This window comes from Salvelinus alpinus, chromosome 11, assembly GCF_045679555.1.
Source record: "Salvelinus alpinus chromosome 11, SLU_Salpinus.1, whole genome shotgun sequence".
In the NCBI taxonomy this organism is placed as follows: Eukaryota; Metazoa; Chordata; class Actinopteri; order Salmoniformes; family Salmonidae; genus Salvelinus; species Salvelinus alpinus.
This window is the reverse complement of record NC_092096.1, coordinates 74,424,580-74,452,241: the sequence shown is the minus strand read 5'-3', so window position 1 is coordinate 74,452,241 and position 27,662 is coordinate 74,424,580. Positions and strand designations below refer to the sequence as shown.

The 27,662-nt window shown below is 46.9% G+C and overlaps 1 protein-coding gene across 3 annotated transcripts; it reads right to left on the bottom strand.

Moving 5' to 3' along the window:
- Nucleotides 1-82: 82 nt before the first annotated feature.
- On the bottom strand, nt 83-22,907 carry LOC139534794 (2-acylglycerol O-acyltransferase 1-like). Of its 3 annotated transcripts, none has more exons than XM_071334249.1 (6): nt 22,460-22,907; nt 20,828-21,006; nt 18,508-18,712; nt 13,362-13,536; nt 3,984-4,183; nt 83-928 (listed from the first exon to the last, which is right to left on the bottom strand). In XM_071334249.1, the coding sequence occupies exons 1-6, from the start codon at nt 22,551-22,553 to the stop codon at nt 774-776; spliced, it is 1,008 nt and encodes a 335-aa protein (XP_071190350.1). In that variant the 5' UTR covers nt 22,554-22,907; the 3' UTR covers nt 83-773. The 3 variants fall into 3 exon arrangements, with proteins under 3 accessions (XP_071190350.1, XP_071190351.1, XP_071190352.1); XM_071334250.1 differs by lacking the exon at nt 22,460-22,907 and adding an exon at nt 21,653-21,797; XM_071334251.1 differs by lacking the exon at nt 83-928 and adding an exon at nt 2,331-2,467 and having other exon boundaries at nt 22,460-22,889.
- Between the last annotated feature and the right edge of the window lie 4,755 nt (nt 22,908-27,662).

Genomic DNA, 27,662 nt, shown 5'->3' with positions numbered 1-27,662 from the left:
TTCTGCCGTAAGATACGGTGGCAGAAACATTATGTATAAAATAAGTTACAAATGACGTGAAAAAACAAACACAATAGCACAATTGGTTAGGCGCCCGTAAAACTGCTGCCATATGATGCCGTTTAATCAGTTTCTTGATATGCCACACCTGACAGGTGGATGGATTATCTTGGCAAATGAAAAACACTCACTAACAGGGAGGTAAACAAATTTGTCCACAACATTTGAGAGAAATAATATTTTTGTTTGTATGGAACATTTTCTGGGATCTTTTATTTTAGCTCATGAAACATTGGACAAACACTTTACGTTGCGATTATATTTTTGTTCAGTGTATTTCATATCACTCAAATATCCAATTAACGGTTGCCGATATAGATAGGCTACCCGTCTCTGAAACTACATGATCATTGATGTTTACTGATCATGAAAGCAGTTTCTTGCTGTATAACTCTGATAGAGCTACATGTGTGGAACCGTTTTCCATGGAATAATCTGACATTTGTTGTTCTGACTAAGCTCTTCAAGAGATGCTGATATTACAACATTTATTTAACAATTCCTTGAAAATGGCACGCAGTTGTCGGGGGTCTCCTTGCCCCACAGCAGGCAAATCCAACGCTCTGCAACGTATTGTGATGTTTTATAAAACCCTACAGAACCCTAACCTCCAGCTAGAACTCTACAAGGTGTTGCAGCATCTTTGGGTTCATCTGTAAATCTTATTTTTCTTCTGATTATACGTGTGAACAACTCTTCACACAGATGTGTGTCTAGATGAAGTGGAGGTGTTTGTCTGGTGCAATGCCGTAGTTGTCCTTGTTGTCTTCAAACACCGTAGTGAGGCCCTCCAGGTAGAGAGAATGGAGACCGTCTATATCATCCTTAGTGGGAGAGGGGGTCTGGACCACTGGAATAGGCCTACCCACTGGAGAGAGAGAGAGAGAGAGGGGTCTGGATCACTGGAATAGACCTACCCACTGGAGAGAGAGAGAGAGAGGGGGGTCTGGATCACTGGAATAGACCTACCCACTGGAGAGAGAGAGAGAGAGGGGGGTCTGGATCACTGGAATAGACCTACCCACTGGAGAGAGAGAGAGAGAGAGGGGGTCTGGATCACTGGAATAGACCTACCCACTGGAGAGAGAGAGAGAGAGAGGGGGTCTGGACCACTGGAATAGGCCTTCCCACTGGAGAGAGAGAGAGAGAGAGGGGTCTGGATCACTGGAATAGACCTACCCACTGGAGAGAGAGAGAGAGAGGGGGTCTGGATCACTGGAATAGACCTACCCACTGGAGAGAGAGAGAGAGAGAGGGGGGTCTGGATAACTGGAATAGGCCTACCCACTGGAGAGAGAGAGAGAGAGGGGGTCTGGATCACTGGAATAGGCCTACCCACTGGAGAGAGAGGGGGGGGGGGTCTGGATCACTGGAATAGGTCTACCCACTGGAGAGAGGTGAGAGGGGGTCTGGATCACTGGAATAGGCCTACCCACTGGAGAGAGAGAGAGAGAGGGGGGTCTGGATCACTGGAATAGACCTACCCACTGGAGAGAGATGAGAGAGGGGGGTCTGGATCACTGGAATAGGCCTACCCACTGGAGAGAGAGAGAGGGGGTCTGGACCACTGGAATAGACCTACCCACTGGAGAGAGAGAGAGGGGGGTCTGGACCACTGGAATATACCTACCAACTGGAGAGAGAGAGAGGGGGGTCTGGACCACTGGAATAGGCCTACCCACTGGAGAGAGAGAGAGGGGGTCTGGACCACTGGAATAGACCTACCCACTGGAGAGAGAGAGGGGGGGGGGTCTGGACCACTGGAATAGACCTACCCACTGAAGAGAGAGAGAGAGAGAGAGAGAGAGAGAGGGGGGTCTGGATCACTGGAATAGACCTACCCACTGGAGAGAGAGAGGGGGTCTGGACCACTGGAATAGGCCTACCCACTGGAGAGAGAGAGAGGGGGGTCTGGACCACTGGAATAGACCTACCCACTGGAGAGAGAGAGAGGGGGGTCTGGACCACTGGAATAGGCTTACCCACTAGAGAGAGAGCGAGAGAGAGAGCGAGAGCGAGAGAGAGAGAGAGAGAGAGAGAGAGGGGGGGGGGGGGTCTGGACCACTGGAATAGGCCTACCCACTGGAGAGAGAGAGAGGGGGTCTGGACCACTGGAATAGACCTACCCACTGGAGAGAGAGGGGGGGTCTGGACCACTGGAATAGACCTACCCACTGGAGAGAGAGAGGGGGGGTCTGGACCACTGGAATAGACCTACCCACTGGAGAGAGAGGGGGGGTCTGGACCACTGGAATAGACCTACCCACTGGAGAGAGAGAGGGGGTCTAGACCACTGGAATAGGCCTACCCACTGGAGAGAGAGAGAGGGGGGTCTGGACCACTGGAATAGACCTACCCACTGGAGAGAGAGAGAGGGGGGTCTGGACCACTGGAATAGGCCTACCCACTGGAGAGAGAGAGAGAGAGAGAGAGGGGGGGGGGGGTCTGGACCACTGGAACAGACCTACCCACTGGAGAGAGAGAGAGGGGGTCTGGACCACTGGAATAGACCTACCCACTGGAGAGAGAGGGGGGGTCTGGACCACTGGAATAGACCTACCCACTGGAGAGAGAGGGGGGGTCTGGACCACTGGAATAGACCTACCCACTGGAGAGAGAGGGGGGGTCTGGACCACTGGAATAGACCTACCCACTGGAGAGAGAGGGGGGGTCTGGACCACTGGAATAGACCTACCCACTGGAGAGAGAGGGGGGGTCTGGACCACTGGAATAGACCTACCCACTGGAGAGAGAGGGGGGGTCTGGACCACTGGAATAGACCTACCCACTGGAGAGAGAGAGGGGGTCTGGACCACAGGAATAGACCTACCCACTGGAGAGAGAGAGAGAGAGAGAGAGAGAGAGAGAGAGAGAGAGAGGGGGGGGGGGGGGTCTGGACCACTGGAATAGGCCTTCCCACTGGAGAGAGAGAGAGAGAGAGAGAGAGGGGGTAGAGAGATGGGAGGGAGGAAGAGGTTTCATCCATATCTATATAACATCTATATAACCCACTGGGATGGTCAGGTGCCACAAAGAGGGACTTGGGAAAATTGCAGTTGGCTCAGAACAGGGCAGCACGGCTGGTCCTTACAAGTACACAGAGAGCTGACATTAATGACATGCATGTCAGTCTCTCCTGGATCAAAGTGGAGGAGAGATTGACTTCATCACTACTTGTTTTTGTAAGAGGTGTTGACAAGCTGAATGTACCGAGCTGTCTGTTTAAAATACTGGCACACATCCCGGACACCCATGCCTACCCCACAAGACATGCCACCAGAGGTCTCTTCACAGTCCCCAAGTCAAGAACAGACTATAGGAGGCGCACAGTACCACATAGGGCCATGACTACTCTATTCCACATCAGGTAACTGATGCAAGCAGTAGAATCAGATTTGAAAGAACTGGTAAAAATACACTTTATGGAACAACGGGGACTGTGAAGAGACACACAAAGGTACAGACACACTCATACATTGTGATATTGTTGTGTGGTGGTATTAAACATTTTGTATTGTAGATATGTAGTGGTGTAATCATTTTATATGATGTACAGTTTTATATTTAGTTTTATATGTAATATAAGTGCTTTAATATGTTTGGACCCCAAGAAGAGTAGCTGCTGCCTTGGCAGGAACTAATGGGGATCCATAATAAACCCCAGGAAGAGTAGTTGCTGCCTTGGCAGGAACTAATGGGGAACCATAATAAACCCCAGGAAGAGTAGCTGCTGCCTTGGCAGGAACTAATGGAGATCCATAATAAACCCCAGGAAGAGTAGCTGCTGCCTTGACAGGAACTAATGGAGATCCATAATAAACCCCAGGAAGAGTAGCTGCTGCCTTGGCAGGAACTAATGGGGATCCATCATAAATACAAATACACTGGAGAGATAGGGGAGAAAGTGTGTGTGTGTCTCGTACCAACAGTGTGTATGGGCTGTCTGTAGGGCAGTAGACCAAAGCTGTACTGGAACACTCCTCTCCCGGTGAACAGCGGCAGTGCCACTCCCATGAGCCTTTGCAGGTGGTCCTGTAGCCAGCGGAGCGGCGAGCCGGCAGGGTTGGTCATCTGGTCGAAGAGCTCATTCTCCCCAAAGGAGAACACGGGTACTAACTGAGCCCTATAGATACAGTACATTAACATAAAATCTAGCTTTATTTCTACAGTACATTTCAGGCATGGATTCAACGCAATGCGCTTCACAGGAAAAAACAAATGAAAAAACATAGAAAAAATGTGCAATACTACACAACAAAAATAAGAGGATTAAAAACTAAAGAATAACAATAAAAGCTGAATGAATAAAAGCACCCTGAGGAAAATTAAAGCTAAAAAGGTATGTTTTAAGATCTCTTTTAAAAATGTCCCCAGTTAGGGCCCCTCAGGTTATCTGGCAGGCTATTCCAGAGGCTGGGTCATAGTAACTAAAGGCTGTCTCTCCATGCCTCTTGGTCCTAGGCTTTGGGATAGTTAAAAGGCTGTCTCTCCATGCCTCCTGGTCCTGGGCTTTGGGATAGTTAAAAGGCTGTCTCTCCATGCCTCCTGGTCCTAAGCTTTGGGATAGTTAAAAGGCTGTCTCTCCATGCCTCTTGGTCCTAGGCTTTGGGATAGTTAAAAGGCTGTCTCTCCATGCCTCTTGGTCCTAGGCTTTGGGATAGTTAAAAGGCTGTCTCTCCATGCCTCTTGGTCCTAGGCTTTGGGATAGTTAAACGGCTGTCTCTCCATGTTTCTTGGTCCTAGGCTTTGGGATAGTTAAAAGGCTGTCTCTCCATGCCTCCTGGTCCTAGGCTTTGGGATAGTTAAAAGGCCAGAGGACCTGAGGGACCTACTGGGTACATAACTTAAAACATGTCTGACATGTATTGGGGTGAACAATCATGGATTGATTTAAAAACCAATGGAAGAATCTTAAAATTAATCTTAAAAACTCACAGGCAGCCAGTGCAGAGCCTTTAAAATCAAATCAAATGTTTGTCACTTGCACCAAATAGAACAGGCGTAGAACTTACTGTGAAATGCTTACTTACAAGCCCTTAACCGACCATGCCGTTTTAAGAGAATAAGATTTAAGAAAATATTTTCCAAATAAACTAAAGTAAAAATAAATAAAATATCACAATAAAAAGTACAATATTGAGGCTATATACAGGGGGTACCGGTACCGAGTCAATGTGCCGGGATACAGGTTAGTCGAGGTAATTGAGGTAATATGTACATGTAGTTAAGGGTAAAGTGACTATGCATAGTTAATAAACAGCGAGCAGCAGCAGGGTAAAAAACAAAAGGGGTTGAGGGGTCAATGCAAATAGTCCAGGTGGCCATTTGATTAATTGTTCAGCAGTCTAATGGCTTGGAGGTAGAAGCTATTAAGAAGCCTTTTGGACCTAGACTTGGTGCTCTGGAACCGCTTGCCGTGCGATAGCAGATAGTCTATGACTTGAGTGGCTAATATAGAGGTCCTGGATGGCAAGAGGCTTGGTGGATGGATTATCTTGGCAGTGATGTACTGGGTCGTACACACTACCCTCTGTAGTGCCATAAGGTCGGATGCCGAGCAGTTGCCGTACCAGGCGGTGATGCAAACGGTCAGGATGCTCTCAATGGTGCAGCTGTGGAACTTTTTGAGGAACTGGGGACCCATAACAAATCTTTTCAGCGTTGTCGTCCCCTCACGACTGTCTTGGTGTGTTTGGACCATGATGGTTTGTTGGTCATTTTCGGCCCTCCTTTTCCTGTAGTCCACGATCAGCTCCTTTGTCTTGCTCACGTTGAGAGAAAGGTTGTTGTCCTGGCACCACACTGCCAGGTCTCTGACCTCCTCCCTATAGGCTGTCTCATCGTTGTCGTGATCAGGCCTACCGCCGTTGTGTCATCAACAAACTTGATGATGGTGTTGGATTTGTGTTTGGCTACGCAATCGTGGGTGAACAGAGAGTACAGGAGGGGACTAAGCACTCACCCCTGAGGGGCCCCAGTGTTGAGGATCAGCATGGCGGATGTGTTGTTGCCTACCCTTACCACCTGGGGGTGGCCCGTCAAGAAGTCCAGGATCCAGTTGCAGGTGAAGGTGTTTAGTCCCAGGGTCCTTAGCTTGGTGATGAGCTTTGTGGGCACTATGGTGTTGAACGATGAGCTGTAGGCCATTTTTTTATTTTATTTAACCTTTATTTAACTAGAAAAGTCAGTTAAGAACAAATTCTTATATACAATGACGGCCTACCCCGAACAAACCTGAACGACGCTGCTCCAATTGTGCGCCACCCTATGGGAATCCCAATCACGACCGGTTGTGGTACAGCCTGGAATTGAACCAGGGTCTGTAGTGAAGGCCTCTAGCACTGAGAGGCAGTGCCTTAGAACGCTGCGCCACCCGGGATCCCCAAATGAACAATATTCATCCTTTTGTCCAGGTGGGAAAGGGTAGTGTGGAGTGCATTTCAGATTGCGTCACCTGTGGATATGTTGGGGCGGTATGCGAATTGGAGTGGGTCTAGGGTTTCTGGAATGATGGTGTTGATTGACCACGCTTTCAAGTGACTTCATTGCTACAGAGGTGAGTGCTACGGGGCAGTAGTCATTTAGACAGGTTACCTTCGCTTTATTGGGCACAGGGAAAATGGTGGTCTGCTTGAAACATGTAGGTATTACAGACTCGGTCAGGGAAAGGTTGAAAATGTCAGTAAAGACACTTTCCAGTTGGTCTGCGCATGCTCTGAGTACACGTCCTGGTAATCCGTCTTGCCCGCGGCCCTGTGAATGTTGACCTGTTTAACGGTCTTGCTCACATCAGCTACGGAGAGCGTGATCACACAGTCATCCAGAACAGATAGTGGTCTCGTATTATATGCTTCGGTGTTGCTTGCCTCGAGGAGAGCATGAAAGGCATTTAGCTCGTCTGGTAGGCTCGCGTCACTGGGCAGCTTGCGAATGGGTTTCCCTTTGTAGTCCGTAATAGTTTGCAAGCCCTGCCACATCTGACCAGAGTCAGAGCAGGTGTAGTAGGATTCAATCTTAGTACTGTATTGAGGCTTTGCCTGTTTGATGATTCATCTGATAGCAGGATTTTTTATAATCATCTGGATTAGCATCTCGCATGGCTTTTCTACATAGTAGCATAATAGTGAAGACATCAAACTATGAAATAACACATTTGGAATAATGTACTAAGCAAAAAAGTGTTAAGCAAATTAAAATATATTTTAGAAGTAGCCACCCTTTGCCTTGATGACAGCTTTGCACAGTCTTGTCATTCTCTCAACCAGCTTCACCTGGAATGCTTTTCCAACATTCTTGAAGGAGTTCCCACATATGCTGAGCACTTGTTGGCTGCTTTTCCTTCACTCTGAGGTCCAACTCATCCCAAACTATCTCAATTGGGTTGAGGTCGGGTGATTGTGGAGGCCAGGTCATCTGATGCAGCACTCCATCACTCTTCTTCTTGGTCAAATAGCCCTTACACAGCCTGGAGGTGTGTTGGGTCATTGTCCTGTTGAAAAATACATGATAGTCCCACAAAGCTCAAAGCAGTTGGGATGGCGTGTCGCTGCAGAATGCTGTGGTAGTCATGCTGGTTAAGTGTGCTGTGAATTCTAAAGAAATCACCAACGGTGTCACCAGCAAAGCACCCCCACACCATCACACCTCCTCCTCCATGCTTCAAGGTGGGAACCACACATGCGGAGATCATCCGTTCACCTACTCTGCGTCTCAAAAAGACGCGCCGTTTGGAACCAAAAATCTCAATTTTGGACTCATCAGACCAAAGGACAGATTTCCACCGATCTAATTTCCATTGCTCATGTTTCTTGGCCCAAACAGGACTCTTCTTCTTATTGGTGTCCTTTAGTAGTGGTTTATTTGCAGCAATTCGACCACGAAGGCCTGATTCACGCAGTCTCCTCTGAAGAGTTGATGTTGAGATGTGTCTGTTACATGAACTCTGAAGCATTTAGTTGGGCTGCAATTTGTGAGGCTGGTAACTCTAATGAACTTATCCTCTGCAGCAGAGGTAACTCTGGGTCTTCCTTTCCTGTGGCGGTCCTCATGAGAGCCAGTTTCATCATAGTGCTTGATGGTTTTTACGACTGCACTTGAAGAAATTTTCCACATTGACTTACCTTCATGTCTTAAAGTCATAATGGACTGTCATTTCCCTTATTAGAGCTGTTTTTGCCATAATATCGACTTTGTCTTTAAACCAAATAGGGCTATCTTCTGTTTACTAACCCTACCTTGTCACAACACAACTGATTGGTCAAACGCATTAAGGTGGCTACTTTGAAGAATCTCAAATCTATTTTGATTTGTTTAACACTTTTTTGGTTACTACATGATTCCATGTGTGTTATTTCATAGTTTTGATGTTTTCACTATTATTATACAATGTAGAAAATAGTAAAAATAAAGAAAAACCCTCGAATGAGTAGTTGGCTGGGCTCCCTGCCTGTGCCATTAAACCCCTACAACTCATCCAGAATGCCGCAGCCCGTCTGGTGTTCAACCTTCCCAAGTTCTCTCACGTCACCCCGCTCCTCCGCTCTCTCCACTGGCTTCCAGTTGAAGCTCGCATCCGCTACAAGACCATGGTGCTTGCCTACGGAGCTGTGAGGGGAACGGCACCTCCGTACCTTCAGGCTCTGATCAGGCCCTACACCCAAACAAGGGCACTGCGTTCATCCACCTCTGGCCTGCTCGCCTCCCTACCTCTGAGGAAGTACAGTTCCCGCTCAGCCCAGTCAAAACTGTTCGCTGCTCTGGCACCCCAATGGAGGAACAAACTCCCTCACGACGCCAGGTCAGCGGAGTCAATCACCACCTTCCGGAGACACCTGAAACCCCACCTCTTTAAGGAATACCTAGGATAGGATAAAGTAATCCTTCTAACCCCCCCCCCCTTAAAAGAGTTAGATGCACTATTGTAAAGTGGTTGTTCCACTGGATATCATAAGGTGAATGCACCAATTTGTAAGTCGCTCTGGATAAGCGCGTCTGCTAAATGACTTAAATGTAAATGTAAATGTAGTTGTCTCCAGACTTTTGACTGGTACTGTATTTCAGTCTGTACTAGCAAAACAATCCTCTAGTTTAGTATCCATGTCATCTGAACACTTCCGTATTGAGCGAGTCACTGGTACTTCCTGCATTAGTTTTTGCTTGTCAGCAGGAATCAGGAGGATATAATTAAAGCTAGTGAGGGAGATATGAGTCCCCAGCTTCAGTGATTCTTGCAGTTTGTTCCAGTCATTGGCAGCATAGAACGAAAGGCGGCCAAAGGAGGAATTGGCTTTGGGGGTGACCAGTGAGATATACCTGCTGGAGCGCGTGCTACGGGTGGGTGCTGCTATGGTGACCAGTGAGCTGAGATAAGGCAGGGCTTTACCTAGCAAAGACTTGTAGATTACCTGGAGCCAGTGGGTTTGGAGACGAGTATGAAGCGAGGGCCCGTCAACGAGAGCATACAGGTCGCAGTGGTGGGTAGTATATGGGGCTTTGATGACAAAACGGATGGCACTGTGATAGACTGCATCCAATTTGTTGAGTAGAGTGTCTAGCGCTTCTGATTTGTAGTTGTCCAGATTTTGCAGCTCTTTCAGAACATCAGCTATCTGGATTTGGGTGAAGGAGAAATGGGGAGGCTTGGGCGAGTTGCTGTGAGTTGCTGTGGGGGGTGCAGGGCAGTTGACCGGGGTTGGGGAAGCCAGGTGGAAAGCATGGCCACCGTAAGGAAATGCTTCTTGAAATTCTCAATTATCGTGGATTTATCGGTGGTGAAAGTGTTTCCTAGCCTCAGTGCAGTGGGCAGCTGGGAGGAGGTGCTCTTATTCTCCATGGACTTTAGTGTCCAAGAATTTTGGGAGTTTGTGCTACAGGATGCACATTTCTGTTTGGAAAAAGCTAGCCGTAGCTTTCCTAACTGCCTGTATATATTGGTTCCTAACTTCCCTGAAAAGTTGCATATCACGGGGGTTATTTGATGCTAATGCAGTATGCCACAGGATGTTTTTGTGCTGGTCAAGGGCAGTCAGGTCTGGAGTGAACCAAGGGCTATATCTGTTCCTGGTTCTACATTTTTTGAATGGGGCATGCTTATTTAAGATGGTGAGGAAGACATTTTAAAGAATAACCAGGCATCCTCTACTGACGGGATGAGGTCAATATCCTTCCAGGATACCCGGGCCAGGTCGATTAGAAAGGCCTGTTAGCTGAAGTGTTTTAGGGAGCGTTTGACAGTGATGAGGGTTGGTCGTTTGACCGCATTAATGACCCATTACGGACGCAGGCAATGAGGCAGTGCTCGCTGAGATCTTGGTTGAAAACAGCAGAAGTGTATTTGGAGGGCAAGTTGGTTAGGATGATATCTATGAGGGATAGTGTGATAGTGAGATAGTGTAGTCTACAGCTTATGATAAGGTACTCAGGCGAGCAATATCTTGAGATCGCCCACCAGCTGTTTTTGACAAAGACACATACCACCCCCCCTCGTCTTACCGGAGGTATCTGTTCTGTCTTACTGATGCACTGAAAACCCAGCCAACTGTGTGTTATCCATGTCGTCGTTCAGCCACGCCTCGGTGAAACATAAGATATTACAGTTTTTAATGTCCCGTTGGTAGGATTGTCTCGAAAGGAACTCATCCAGTTTATTCTCCAGTGATTGCACGTTGGCCAATAGGACGGATGGTAGTGCCGGGTTATCCACTCGCCTACAAGGCATCCAGATCATCCACAAGGCACCCCTGTATCTCCATGTGAATGACGGGGATTTGGGCCTGGTCAGGAAAAACAGTATATCCTTCGCGTCGGACTCATTAAAGAAAGAATCTTTGTCCAGTTCGAGGTGAGTAATCACTGTTCTGATATCCAGAAGCTCTTTTCGGTCATAAGAGACAGTGGCAGAAACATTATCTACAAAATATGTTACAAACAACGCAAAAAAACACTCAAAATAGCACATTTGGATCCCGTGAAACGGCCATGTGAGACAGCCATCACAACCGGCAGGGAGTCCCACAGGGCGGCGCGCAATTGCCCAGTGTCGTCATTGTAAATAGAATTTGTTCATAACTTACTTGCCTAGTTAAATAAAAAAGATATTTAACTTCTACTTGCACAGCATCCCGGATCCGGGAGCACCCCCCACAGTAAAAAAGCTGACTAGCATAGCCTAGCATAGCGTCACAAGTAAATACTAGCATCTAAATATCATTAAATCACAAGTCCAAGACACCAGATGAAAGATACACATCTTGTGAATCCAGCCATCATTTCTGATTTTTTAAAAATGTTTTACAGGGAAGACACAATATGTAAATCTATTAGCTAACCACGATAGCAAAAGACACAACTTTTTTTTCCCACCATTTTTTTCCTGCATGGGTAGCCATCACAATTTCGACCAAATAAAGATATATATAGCCACTAACCAAGAAACAACTTCATAAGATGACAGTCTGATAACATATTTATTGTATAGCATATGTTTTTTTAGAATAATGTGCATATTTCAGGTATAAATCACAGTTCTACATTGCAGCTGCAATCTGAAATAGTGCCGAAGCTGCCAGAATAATTACAGAGACCCACGTCAAATACCTAATTACTCATCTTAAAACATTTCTGAAAAATACACAGCGTACAGCAAATGAAAGCCCAACATCTTGTGAATCCAGCCAATATTTCAGATTTTTTAAGTGTTTTACAGCGAAAACACAATATAGCATTATATTAGCTTACCACAATAGCCAGAAACACAAGCAATTTACCAGCAGCAAAGGTTAGCGATCGTAACAATCCAGCAAAATATATATAATTTTTGACTAACCTTGATATACTTCATCAGATGACAGTCCTGTAACATCATATTACACAATGCATATAGGTTTTGTTCGAAAATGTGCATATTTAGCAGCACAAATCGTGGTTATACAATGTGATCAGTAGCAACAGTTCATGCATTCTGGCCGGCGCCATCTTGGAGAGGCACCTAATCTAATCGATAAATAATCGTAAACTTGACTAAAAAATACAGGTTGGACAGCAAATGAAAGATGCATTAGTTATTAATGCAACCGCTGAGTTAGATTTTTTAAATTAACGTTACTAGACATACAGTGTGCGTTACAGCCAGACTAGTGCCGCAATTAATGGCGGACAAATCCATTTACATTTTTCCACATAAATACGGAATAACATCATAAATAGCTCTTACTTTTGGACGAGCTTCCATCAGAATCTTGGGCAAGTTGTCCTTTGTCCAAAAGAATCGTTGCTCGGTTGTAAAACGTCGTCTTCAACTTTGGAACTAGCAGCTAACAATAGCTATGTGGCGCAGACATGCCCAAATCCTCAAAACGCAATACTAAGGAAATTCCGAAAATAGCAATATACTCGCATAAACTGATATAACTCGGTTTAAAATAACTTCGTTATGATGTTTCTAACACCTATATCAAATTAAATCACAGACGGATATAACTTAGGCCTATAACGAGAGCTTTTGAGCATGCCATCCTGAGGTTCTCCATTGCGTCTTGACAAACGTCGAAAGGAGCGCTCCCCCCATGCCATGACCTTTTATAAGGTCTGAGATCTACGTAGAAACTTCATTCCAATTCTCATTGGTTACTGACATCCAGGGGAAGGCGGGTGCAGTTCATGTCGACCCATAGGATACATACAGAGCTTTAAACTGATCTGAGAACAGAGCCTCGTTTTCAGACCTTCGCAGTTCCTGTCATGAATTTCGCTGCAGAAAGAGTTCTGTTTCACCCACAGACATAATTCAAACGGTTTTAGAAACTAGAGATTGTTTTCTATCCAATAGTAATAATAATATGCATATTGTACGAGCAAGAATTGAGTACGAGGCAGTTTAATTTGGGAACGATAAATGGTAACGTTGAAACAGCACCCCCTATATTGAGAAAAGGTTTTAAAACATGTAATTATCTGGTGTAAAACTGGTGTAAAGTGTGCTCTCCATCTGGTCCTGGTCAGTACCCGTGCTGCAGCATTCTGTATGGTTTGCAGTTGACCAATGGCTTTCTTGGGTAGACCAGACAGGAGAGCATTACAGTAGTCAAGCCTGCTTGTAATAAAAGCATGAATGAGTCTCTCTGTATCACCCTGAAAAGAAACAGCCGCACCTTGGCAATGTTCCAGCCAAGGTTTCAGACCTGCCCAGGTTTCAGACCTGCCCAGGTTTCAGACCTGTCCAGGTTTCAGACCTGTCCAGGTTTCAGACCTGCCCATGTTTCAGACCTGCCCAGGTCTCAGACCTGCCCAGGTCTCAGACCTACCCGTGTTTTAGTGCCAGTTTGATGAATCCCTTGCGGTGTAGAATCTGAAGGGTGAGAGCTCCTGGCCGGGCGTCTAGAGCCTCTGGAGCGCCCCCTACAGCCACCACCGCCACATTACCTCCTCTAGAAGCTGAGAGCAGGTAGGACAGACTGGCTTTCTCACTGGATACCAGACCTGGCATGAACACATAATACACACATTACACACACACCTTAACCCCAATTACACACACACACCCTAAACCTAATTACACACACACAATACACACACACCCTAACCATAATTACACACCCTAACCATAATTACACACCCTAACCTTTATTACAAACACACACACACACCCTAACCATAATCACACACCCTAACCATAATCACACACCCTAACCATAATCACACACCCTAACCATAATTACACACCCTAACCATAATCACACACCCTAACCATAATTACACACACTAACCATAATCACACACCCTAACCATAATTACACACCCTAACCATAATCACACACCCTAACCATAATTACACACACTAACCATAATCACACACCCTAACCATAATTACACACCCTAACCATAATCACACACCCTAACCATAATCACACACCCTAACCATAATCACACACCCTAACCATAATCACACACCCTAACCATAATTACACACCCTAACCATAATCACACACCCTAACCATAATCACACACCCTAACCATAATTACACACCCTAACCATAATCACACACCCTAACCATAATCACACACCCTAACCATAATCACACACCCTAACCATAATTACACACCCTAACCATAATCACACACCCTAACCATAATTACACACCCTAACCATAATTACACATACTAACCATAATCACACATACTAACCATAATCACACACCCTAACCATAATTACACACCCTAACCATAATCACACACCCTAACCGTAATCACACACCCTAACCATAATTACACACCCACGTATTCAGGATGTTTTGAATGGTCCCCAGATCCTCAAAAGTTTTTACAACTGCACCTTCGAGAGTATCCTGACAAGTTGCATCACCGCCTTGTATGGCAAGTGGTCGGCATCTGACCGTTAGGCGCTACAGAGGATAGTGTGTACGACGACCCGTACATCACTGGGGGCAAGCTTCCTAGGACCAAAAGTCTAAGACCAAAAGTCTAGGAACAAATTAACAGCTTCTACTCCCAAGCCATAAGACTGCTGAACAATTAATCAAATGGTCACCCGGACTATTTACATTGACACCCCCCCCTACCTTTACCCCTACCCCGCACATTGACTCGGTACCCTGTATATAGCCTCCACATTGACTCAGTACCGTAACACCCTGTATATAGCCTCCACATTGACTCAGTACCGTAACACCCTGTATATAGCCTCCACATTGACTCTGTACCGTAATACCCTGTATATAGCCTCGTTATTGTATTGTGTTACTTTTTATTATTTTTTGCTTTAGTTTATTTGGTAAATATTTTTTTAACTCTTTCTTGAACTGCATTGTTGGTAAGGGCTTGTAAGTAAGCATTTCACAGTAAGGTCTACACCTGTTATATTGGGCGCATGTGACAAATACGGTTTGATTTGATGGTGACCCTGTAGACACAGAGAGAGAGAGACATGTATCCAGGATGTTCCCCTGTAGACACAGAGAGAGAGAGACATGTATCCAGGATGTTCCCCTGTAGACACAGAGAGAGAGAGACATGTATCCAGGATGTTCCCCTGTAGACACAGAGAGAGAGAGACATGTATCCAGGATGTTCCCCTGTAGACACAGAGAGAGAGACATGTATCCAGGATGTTCCCCTGTAGACACAGAGAGAGAGAGACATGTATCCAGGATGTTCCCCTGTAGACACAGAGAGAGAGAGACATGTATTCAGGATGTCCCCCTGTAGACACAGAGAGAGTATTCAGGACCTGTTGACACTGAAGGTAACACTCAGACACACACACAAGTACATGCAAGCTCACACACTGTATGTACACAGTGTGTGTGTGTGTGTGTGTGTGTGTGTGTGTGTGTGTGTGTGTGTGTGTGTGTGTGTGTGTGTGTGTGTGTGTGTGTGTGTGTGTGTGTGTGTGTGTGTGTCAGTGTTACCTACTTGGTCAGCGTTGTCAGATATTTCAACAGAAACTTTCACAACCCTGTGACTGAGAAAATACAGTGTGTACACAAACACACACACACACTAACCACTCAGCCTTTTCTCCACACATGATGTAGTCCCTGAAGTGGGATATCAGGGTCAAAGGTTAGTGGTTAGAGTTCAGGGTTACTAACCTCCACACATGATGTAGTCCCTGAAGAAGGGTACTAGGGTCAGGGGTCAGGGGTTAGGGTACTAACCTCCACACATGATGTAGTCCCTAAAGAAGGGTACTAGGGTCAGAGGTTAGAGTTCAGGGTTACTAACCTCCACACATGATGTAGTCCCTGAAGTGGGATATCAGGGTCAAAGGTTAGTGGTTAGAGTTCAGGGTTACTAACCTCCACACATGATGTAGTCCCTGAAGTGGGATATCAGGGTCAAAGGTTAGTGGTTAGAGTTCAGGGTTACTAACCTCCACACATGATGTAGTCTCTGAAGAAGGGCACTAGGGTCAGGGGTCAGGGGTTAGGGTACTAACCTCCACACATGATGTAGTCCCTGAAGTGGGATATCAGGGTCAAAGGTTAGTGGTTAGAGTTCAGGGTTACTAACCTCCACACATGATGTAGTCCCTGAAGTGGGATATCAGGGTCAAAGGTTAGTGGTTAGAGTTCAGTGTTACTAACCTCCACACATGATGTAGTCCCTAATGAAGGTTATTAGGGTCAGGGGTCAGGGTACTAACCTCCACACATGATGTAGTCCCTGAAGAAGGGTACTAGGGTCAGGGGTCAGGGTACTAACCTCCACACATGATGTAGTCCCTAATGAAGGTTATTAGGGTCAGGGGTCAGGGTACTAACCTCCACACATGATGTAGTCCCTGAAGAAGGGTACTAGGGTCAGGGGTCAGGGGTCAGGGTACTAACCTCCACACATGATGTAGTCCCTGAAGAAGGGTACTAGGGTCAGGGGTCAGGGGTCAGGGTACTAACCTCCACACATGATGTAGTCTCTGAAGAAGGGTACTAGGGTCAGGGGTCAGGGGTTAGGGTACTAACCTCCACACATGATGTAGTCCCTAATGAAGGGTACTAGGGTCAGGGGTCAGGGGTCAGGGTACTAACCTCCACACATGATGTAGTCCCTGAAGAAGGGTACTAGGGTCAGGGGTCAGGGGTTAGGGTACTAACCTCCACACATGATGTAGTCTCTGAAGAAGGGCACTAGGGTCAGGGGTCAGGGTACTAACCTCCACACATGATGTAGTCTCTGAAGAAGGGTACTAGGGTCAGGGGTCAGGGTACTAACCTCCACACATGATGTAGTCCCTAATGAAGGTTATTAGGGTCAGGGGTCAGGGGTCAGGGTACTAACCTCCACACATGATGTAGTCTCTGAAGAAGGGCACTAGGGTCAGGGGTCAGGGTACTAACCTCCACACATGATGTAGTCTCTGAAGAGGGGCACTAGGGTCAGGGGTCAGGGGTCAGGGTACTAACCTCCACACATGATGTAGTCTCTGAAGAAGGGCACTAGGGTCAGGGGTCAGGGGTTAGGGTACTAACCTCCACACATGATGTAGTCTCTGAAGAAGGGCACTAGGGTCAGGGGTCAGGGGTTAGGGTACTAACCTCCACACATGATGTAGTCCCTGAAGAAGGGTACTAGGGTCAGGGGTCAGGGTACTAACCTCCACACATGATGTAGTCTCTGAAGAAGGGCACTAGGGTCAGGGGTCAGGGGTCAGGGTACTAACCTCCACACATGATGTAGTCTCTGAAGAAGGGCACTAGGGTCAGGGGTCAGGGTACTAACCTCCACACATGATGTAGTCTCTGAAGAAGGGCACTAGGGTCAGGGGTTAGGGTACTAACCTCCACACATGATGTAGTCCCTAATGAAGGGTATTAAGGTCAGGAGTCAGGGGTCAGGGTACTAACCTCCACACATGATGTAGTCCCTGAAGAAGGGTACTAGGGTCAGGGGTCAGGGTACTAACCTCCACACATGATGTAATCCCTGAAGAAGGGTACTAGGGTCAGGGGTCAGGGGTCAGGGTACTAACCTCCACACATGATGTAGTCTCTGAAGAAGGGTACTAGGGTCAGGGGTCAGGGTACTAACCTCCACACATCATGTAGTCTCTGAAGAAGGGTACTAGGGTCAGGGGTCAGGGGTCAGGGTACTAACCTCCACACATGATGTAGTCCCTAATGAAGGGTATTAGGGTCAGGGGTCAGGGGTCAGGGTACTAACCTCCACACATGATGTAGTCCCTAATGAAGGGTATTAAGGTCAGGAGTCAGGGGTCAGGGTACTAACCTCCACACATGATGTAGTCTCTGAAGAAGGGCACTAGGGTCAGGGGTCAGGGGTCAGGGTACTAACCTCCACACATGATGTAGTCCCTGAAGAAGGGTACTAGGGTCAGGGGTCAGGGTACTAACCTCCACACATCATGTAGTCTCTGAAGAAGGGCACTAGGGTCAGGGGTCAGGGGTCAGGGTACTAACCTCCACACATGATGTAGTCTCTGAAGAAGGGCACTAGGGTCAGGGGTCAGGGGTCAGGGTACTAACCTCCACACATGATGTAGTCCCTGAAGAAGGGCACTAGGGTCAGGGGTCAGGGTACTAACCTCCACACATGATGTAGTCTCTGAAGAAGGGCACTAGGGTCAGGGGTCAGGGTACTAACCTCCACACATGATGTAGTCCCTGAAGAAGGGTACTAGGGTCAGGGGTCAGGGGTCAGGGTACTAACCTCCACACATGATGTAGTCCCTGAAGAAGGGTACTAGGGTCAGGGGTCAGGGGTCAGGGTACTAACCTCCACACATGATGTAGTCCCTGAAGAAGGGTACTAGGGTCAGGGGTCAGGGGTCAGGGTACTAACCTCCACACATGATGTAGTCCCTAATGAAGGGTATTAGGGTCAGGGGTCAGGGGTCAGGGTACTAACCTCCACACATGATGTAGTCCCTAATGAAGGGTATTAAGGTCAGGAGTCAGGGGTTAGGGTACTAACCTCCACACATGATGTAGTCCCTAAAGAAGGGTACTCTGAACCAGAATGGCAGCATCAGGAGGTAGGGGGTCAGCCCGGGGAACAGCGAGGAGAACCCTGACGCCTCTGTACAGAAGTTCCCAAAACCCCCTGCCACCAGAACACCATGGGGATGGAACCCAAAGATGTAGTTAGAAGCTGGGTCCAGATCCACCGTCTTTATGAGCTGGGGAGGGGGGGAGAAACAGGTACTGTAGTTAGAAGGTTATAGGTTAGGGTTAGTGTTATAGGTTAGGGTTAGGGTTAGGGTTAGTGTTATAGGTTAGGGTTAGGGTTAGGGTTATAGGTTAGGGTTAGGGTTAGTGTTATAGGTTAGGGTCTTACATTGAGAGGGAAGTAGTCTCTGAAGTGTTTCCAGGGTTATAGGTTAGGGTTAGGGTTAGGGTTATAGGTTAGAGTCTTACATTGAGAGGGAAGTAGTCTCTGAAGTGTTTCCAGGGTTATAGGTTAGGGTTAGGGTTAGGGTTATAGGTTAGAGTCTTACATTGAGAGGGAAGTAGTCTCTGAAGTGTTTCCAGGGTTATAGGTTAGGGTTAGGGTTAGGGTTATAGGTTAGGGTCTTACATTGAGAGGGAAGTAGTCTCTGAAGTGTTTCCAGGGTTATAGGTTAGGGTCTTACATTGAGAGGGAAGTAGTCTCTGAAGTGTTTCCAGGGTTATAGGTTAGGGTTAGGGTTAGGGTTATAGGTTAGGGTTAGGGTTATAGGTTAGGGTCTTACATTGAGAGGGAAGTAGTCTCTGAAGTGTTTCCAGGGTTATAGGTTAGGGTTAGGGTTATAGGTTAGGGTTAGGGTTATAGGTTAGGGTCTTACATTGAGAGGGAAGTAGTCTCTGAAGTGTTTCCAGGGTTATAGGTTAGGGTTAGGGTTATAGGTTAGGGTTAGGGTTAGGGTTATAGGTTAGGGTCTTACATTGAGAGGGAAGTAGTCTCTGAAGTGTTTCCAGGGTTATAGGTTAGGGTTAGGGTTAGGGTCTTACATTGAGAGGGAAGTAGTCTCTGAAGTGTTTCCAGGGTTATAGGTTAGGGTTAGGGTTAGGGTTATAGGTTAGGGTCTTACATTGAGAGGGAAGTAGTCTCTGAAGTGTTTCCAGGGTTATAGGTTAGGGTTAGGGTTAGGGTTATAGGTTAGGGTCTTACATTGAGAGGGAAGTAGTCTCTGAAGTGTTTCCAGGGTTATAGGTTAGGGTTAGGGTTATAGGTTAGGGTCTTACATTGAGAGGGAAGTAGTCTCTGAAGTGTTTCCAGGGTTAGGGTTAGTGTTATAGGTTAGGGTTAGGGTTATAGGTTAGGGTCTTACATTGAGAGGGAAGTAGTATCTGAAGTGTTTCCAGGGTTAGGGTTAGTGTTATAGGTTAGGGTTAGGGTTATAGGTTAGGGTCTTACATTGAGAGGGAAGTAGTCTCTGAAGTGTTTCCAGGGTTATAGGTTAGGGTTAGGGTTATAGGTTAGGGTCTTACATTAAGAGGGAAGTAGTCTCTGAAGTGTTTCCAGGGTTATAGGTTAGGGTTAGGGTTATAGGTTAGGGTCTTACATTGAGAGGGAAGTAGTCTCTGAAGTGTTTCCAGGGTTATAGGTTAGGGTTAGGGTTAGGGTCTTACATTGAGAGGGAAGTAGGGTTAGGGTTAGTGTTATAGGTTAGGGTCTTACATTGAGAGGGAAGTAGGGTTAGGGTTAGGGTTATAGGTTAGGGTCTTACATTGAGAGGGAAGTAGGGTTAGGGTTAGGGTTATAGGTTAGGGTCTTACATTGAGAGGGAAGTAGTCTCTGAAGTGTTTCCAGGGTTATAGGTTAGGGTTAGGGTTATAGGTTAGGGTCTTACATTGAGAGGGAAGTAGTCTCTGAAGTGTTTCCAGGGTTATAGGTTAGGGTTAGGGTTATAGGTTAGGGTCTTACATTGAGAGGGAAGTAGTCTCTGAAGTGTTTCCAGGGTTATAGGTTAGGGTTAGGGTTATAGGTTAGGGTCTTACATTGAGAGGGAAGTAGGGTTAGGGTTAGTGTTATAGGTTAGGGTTATAGGTTAGGGTTAGGGTTAGGGTTATAGGTTAGGGTCTTACATTGAGAGGGAAGTAGTCTCTGAAGTGTTTCCAGGGTTATAGGTTAGGGTTAGGGTTAGGGTTATAGGTTAGGGTCTTACATTGAGAGGGAAGTAGTCTCTGAAGTGTTTCCAGGGTTATAGGTTAGGGTTAGGGTTAGGGTCTTACATTGAGAGGGAAGTAGTCTCTAAAGTGTTTCCAGGGTTATAGGTTAGGGTTAGGGTTAGGGTTATAGGTTAGGGTCTTACATTGAGAGGGAAGTAGTCTCTGAAGTGTTTCCAGACGCTCCAGTTCCGAAGCCACTCTGACCTCCGACCCCCGCTTGTGGGTGTGTCCCTGTCCAGATACAGCCAACCAGCATACAGCGCAGCCAGAACCCACCAGTCAGAGACGCATAGCAACACATAGCCTGCTAGACAGCACTGGGCTGGGGGGGAAGACATGTCACTGGTCAGTTACTCTCTGAGGGGGGGGGGGGGAAGACATGTCACTGGTCTGTTACTCTCTGAGGGGGGGGAGAGGGAGGACATGTCACTGGTCTGTTACTCTCTGGGGGGGGGGGGGGGGTATTGGCAGGAGGAGAATAATTTCACATAGTTGGTAAAGGAGATCATAGAGTAAATGTCTGTGTGTGTGTGTGTGTGTGTGTGTGTGTGTGTGTGTGTGTATTGGTGTGTGTGAGCAGAGCCAAGTGGGCGAAAGCCAGCCATGCACTCTCACCCACTACCCTCTACACACACATACACAGTACCCCTGTCCCTTACTCCTACCAAGGTGACCCCAGCTTCACTGTTGAGAGCAGAGACAGAGTCAGGGTAAGAATTAGACAGGGTAAGGGTTAGACAGATCAGATCATTGTGAGGTCAGGGAGTCCAGAGAGAGCCAATCATATGGACCAGAAAACACAGACATTCTAGAATCCTCTGTATAGAATCTGAACTCCCTCCAGCTGTTATAATGGATAGAATAATGCTGCTAACTGCCTGGCTTCTCCACTGTCCCGTTTACTGGGCTCCCTCCAGCAGTCCTCTGCTCACAAACACACGTGACCACCCGCTTGACAACGTACTAACCAGCAGCGTCACCAAAAAGGAACCTCCTCCATGGCGCCATTAGTGCCATGTTAGGCTGTGGAGCAGGTGTTCCTAGATTATCCAGAAGCATATCACTCCGTTACACTATACAACCCTCACCACTAACCTAGGACCAGTCCTAATCTGATCCATTAGATACTAACCTAACCACTAACCTAGGACCAGGTCACCCTGCCCCATCCTAATCTGATCCATTAGATACTAACCTAACCACTAACCTAGGACCAGTCTAATCGTCATGGGGACACACACTAAACTGACCTTAGACCAGACAGTCAATAAAGATATTGATTAATTTGTGCAAGCCTTTGTGTTACCTACTTTTGCTGAGAAATAATCTCTCTAGCCTAATCAGAGTTAGCCTAATCAGAGTTAGCCTAATTTAGCAACAAACGAATTGATTTACCCTTCAAATCAAATTGTATTTGTCACATACACATGTTTAGCGTTAATGTTATGTTAATGCGAGTGTAGCGCAACATTACAGCAGCACCACACTAACGGCAGTGTAATGAACCCCTCTCTCTCTCTCACACACACACACACACACACACACACATATACACACAAACAAACACACACACGCACGCACACATATATACACACAAACAAACACACGCACGCACGCACGCACACACACACACAGAGAGAGAGAGAGAGAGACTTACCTAGCGCCACACACACAAACACAGCGAGAGAGAGACTTACCTAGCGCCACACACAAACACAGAGAGAGAGAGACTTACCTAGCGCCACACACAAACACACAGAGAGAGAGAGACTTACCTAGCGCCAGGAAAGAGAAAACCCACTGCAGCACAGCAGCTGTCTGGAGTCTCCTCCGCAGCGGGATGTTTAGCGGAGCGAACTGAATCTTCATCTCCGGGAAAGACACAACCTTTCCAGCTACAAGCTGAGGGTTAGTCTGTCTGGTCCCCTTCTCTCTGTCTGGTCCCCTTCTCTCTGTCTGGTCCCCTTCTCTCTGTCTGTCTCTGTCTGTCTCTGTCTTTCTGTGTGTGTGAGGAAACACGTTGCTGTTTTTGAGTGAAAGCTCCTGATTTGATGCAACTAAAAGTTCTGAAACTGAAGGGCTTGTGCAGCACTGTGGAAGTTCTGCTATTCGGTTGTTGCTGGTCTCTAGTTCACCTTCTAATGGGGTTAAACTCTGCAAACAAACTTGAGAACTAACAGAACTGCTTGCCTTGTGGACCCTCCTCTCATGTCACCACCCTCCACCTTGAATGGAACCACATCAACCAATCAAAGTAGAGGAGAGGTGGAAAGCATCAACCAATCAGAGGAGAGGTCGGGAGGACAGTATTTATTTGACTCCTGCTATAGTTACTTCAGCCAGAATAAGAAGAAGAAGCAGTTAACTGTCAGTGGTGGTTGGTGCCGTTTAAGATGAGGGAGGACGATTTGTTTTTTTTCATGAGCATGGACTTATTTCTATTACAGCATATTGGATGACTGTCATTCATATTCCATTCACCCAGCTCAACATAACAGTGATAGATTTAGGTTACTGTCATTCATATTCCATTCACCCAGCTCAACATAACAGTGATAGGTTTAGGCTACTACATGATACTCTAATTTTCTCTATACCCGTCATGAGGTTGATACAACCTAGCCTATGAATGAAAGTTTACAACGTAGGTCCACACAGATCGAGCAAAGAATTTGAGGCGACAGACAGTGACACATGGACAGACAGTGACACAATCAATAACACCATGCACACTCTTGACTGCATCTAGTTGATGTAGGGTGCAATCATTAGCCCAACAGTTGCAAATGAGAGTTTCTATTGGACAAATTCAAGGTATGTTTATCCCTGTTTTCAACAGAATCAGCGGGAGGAATTCACCCCTGTAAACACAGCTCAATTTCATAGCAGCCATGTTGTATTCCTTCCTGCGTCTATGCACTCTCCTCTGCTCACCTTTTCCCTTTGCTTGTGGACTTCAATGCACAACACATCAGCTGTGTGTGACCAGACGAAAACACCTTTCCAAGCCAAACCATATCAAAACTGCTACACACAGCCTACATCGTTGTCCCCATGTTGGCTAAAGTAATGTCATAGTCAACATAGCTAATAGAACTAGTGCGTTAGTAAACAAAGTACAATCATGCAGTACAGTGTAGTCAGTAATCAGTTTAGCAGTTACACTGGCGGGCCCCGGTGGCAATAAATTAATAAAACCAAAAACTTACACAGTGTCCAAAGAAGGGCCAGATGTATACAGAATGGTGTCATCTGCGTAGAGGTGGATCAGGGAATCACCAGCAGCAAGAGCGACATCGTTGATGTATAAAGAAGAAAGAGTTGGACCAAGAATTGAACCCTGTGGCACCCCCATAGAGACTGCTAGAGGTCCGGACAACAGGCCCTCCGATTTGACACACTGAACTCTGTCTGAGAAGTAGTTGGTGAACCAGGCAAGGCAGTCATTTGAGAAACCAAGGGTGTTGAGTCTGCCGATAAGAATACAGTGATTGACAGAGTCGAAAGCCTTGGCCAGGTCGATGAAGACGGCTGCACAGTACTGTTCTTTATCGATGGCGGTTATGATATCGTTTAGTACCTTGAGTGTGGCTGAGGTGCACCCATGACCAGCTCGGAAACCAGATTGCACAGCGGAGAAGGTACGGTGGGATTCAAAATGGTCAGTGATCTGTTTATTGACTTGGCTTTCGAAGACTTTAGAAAGGCAGGGCAGGATGGATATAGGTCTGTAACAGTTTGGGTCTAGAGTGTCACCCCCTTTGAAGAGGGGGATGACTGTGGCAGCTTTCCAATCTTTAGGGATCTCGGACGATACGAAAGAGAGGTTGAACAGACCGGTAGTAGGGGCTGCAACAATGGCGGCGGACCATTTTAGAAAGAGAGGGTCCAGATTGTCTAGCTCGGCTGATTTGTAGTTGTCCAGGTTTTGCAGCTCTTTCAGAACATCTGCTATCTGGATTTGGGTGAAGGAGAAGCTGGGGAGGCTTGGGCAAGTTGCTGCAGGGGGTGCAGAGCTGTTGGCCGGGGTTGGGGTAGCCAGGAGGAAAGCATGGCCAGCCATACGGAAATGCTTATTGAAATTCTCGATTATCGTGGATTTATCGGTGGTGACAGTGTTACCTAGCCTCAGTGCAGTTGGCAGCTGGGAGGAGGTGCTCTTATTCTCCATGGACTTTACAGTGTCCCAAAACCTTTTTCAGTCAAAGCTACAGGATGCAAATTTCTGTTTGAAAAAGCTAGCCTTTGCTTTCCTGACTGACTGCGTGTATTGGTTCCTTCTTCTAACTTCCGTAAAAAGTTGCATATCGCGGGGACTAATCGATGCTAATGCAGAACACCACAGGATGTTTTTGTGCTGGTCGAGGGCAGTCAGATCTGAAGTGAACAAAGTGCATTTTTTGAAAGGGGCATGCTTGTTTAAGATGGTGAGGAAATTACTTTTAAAGAACGACCAGGCATCCTCTACTGACGGGATGAGGTCAATATCCTTCCAAGATACCCGGGCCAGGTCGATTAGAAAGGCCTGCTCGCTGAAGTGTTATAGGGAATGTTTGACAGTGATGAGGGGTGGTCGTTTTACCACGGACCCATAGCGGAAGAAAGGCATTGAGGCAGTGATATCTGAGATCCTGATTGAAAACAGCAGAGGTCTATTTGAAGGGCAAGTTGGTCAGGATAATATCTATGAGGGTGCCCATGTTTACGGATTTAGGGTTGTACCTGGTGGGTTCCTTAATCATTTGTGTGAGATTGAGGGCATCTAGTTTAGATTGTAGGACTGCCGGGGTGTTAAGCATATCCCAGTTTAGGTCACCTAACAACGAAATCTGAAGATAGATGGGCAGTCAGGTCTCTAACTCTGTGATGTTGTTTGTGTCGCACTGCTTTGCTTTATCTTGGCCAGGTCGCCGTTGTAAATGAGAACTTGTTCTCAACTAGCCTACCTGGTTAAAATAAGGTGAAATATATATATTTTTTAAATAACCACCCTAACCAACCTAACCCTAAACACCCTAATCCCCTAATCCCCTAACCACCTAAAACCAAGCTAACCACCCTAATCACCCTAACCCTAACCGCCCTAATCACCCTAACCACCCTAACCACACTAATCACCCTAACCAACCTAACCACCCTAACCAACCTAACCAACCTAACCACCCTAATCACCCTAACCACCCTAACCACCCTAATCACCCTAACCAACCTAACCACCCTAACCAACCTAACCAACCTAACCACCCTAACCAACCTAACCAACCTAACCACCCTAATCACCCTAACCACCCTAACCAACCTAATCACCCTAACCAACCTATTCACCCTAATCACCCTAACCAACCTAACCACCCTAACCAACCTAACCAACATAACCACCCTAACCAACCTAACCGCCCTAATCACCCTAACCCTAACCACCCTAACCACCCTAATCCCTCTAACCCTAACCAACCTAACCAACCTAACCCTAACCACCCTAACCACCCTAACCACCCTAATCCCTCTAACCCTAACCACCCTAACCACCCTAACCAACCTAACCCTAACCACCCTAACCACCCTAATCCCTCTAACCCTAACCAACCTAACCACCCTAACCAACCTAACCCTAACCACCCTAATCACCCTATCCTTAACACCCTAACCACCCTAATCACCCTAACCCTAACACCCTAATCCCCTAACCACCTAAAACCAAGCTAACCACCCTAATTTCCCTAACCCTAACAACCCTAACCAACCTATCCCTAAACACCCTAACCAACCTAACCATAACCACCCTAACCAACCTAACCCTAATCACCCTAACCACCCTAACCCCCTAACCCTAACCAACCTAACCACCCTAATCCCTCTAACCCTAACCACCCTAACCAACCTAACCCTAATCACCCTAACCACCCTAACCCCCTAACCCTAACCAACCTAACCACCCTAACCCCCTAACCCTAACCAACCTAACCCTAACCAACCTAACCAACCTAACCCTAATCACCCTAACCAACCTAACCACCCTAACCCCCTAACCCTAACCAACCTAACCACCCTAACCCCCTAACCCTAACCCCCTAACCACCCTAACCACCCTAACCACCCTAATCCCTCTAACCCTAACCAACCTAACCAACCTAACCCTAATCACCCTAACCACCCTAACCCCCTAACCCCCTAACCCTAACCCCCTAACCCCCTAACCCTAACCACCCTAACCCCCTAACCCTAACCCCCTAACCCTAACCCCCTAACCACCCTAACCCCCTAACCACCCTAACCCCCTAACCACCCTAACCACCCTAACCACCCTAACCACCCTAACCACCCTAACCCCCCTAACCACCCTAACCACCCTAACCACCCTAACCACCCTAACCACCCTAACCCCCTAACCCTAACCACCCTAACCACCCTAACCACCCTAACCCCTTAACCACCCTAACCACCCTAACCCCCTAACCCTAACCCCCTAACCCTAACCCAGTGTCTCCCAGGATAAATACCCTAACCCTAACCACTGTGACGACCCTCACACTCTGTCTGCCGTATTCTCTCTTTGTTCTTGATTCCTTATTAGGATGCCGGTGGGCGGAGTTGGGAGGGTCGTCAGCTACATGGGAAACACCTGGGCCCACTGTGTCATAGGATAAATACACCACTTCCCCATTCATGGAGGAGACTCTCTCCATGCAGACACACCTGGAGCCCAGTGTCTCCCAGGATAAATACACCACTTCCCCATTCATGGAGGAGACTCTCTCCATGCAGACACACCTGGGCCCAGTGTCTCCCAGGATAAATACACCACTTCCCCATTCATGGAGGAGACTCTCTCCATGCAGACACACCTGGGCCCAGTGTCTCCCAGGATAAATGCACCACTTCCCCATTCATGGAGGAGACTCTCTCCATGCAGACACACCTGGGCCCAGTGTCTCCCAGGATAAATACACCACTTCTCCATTCATGGAGGAGACTCTC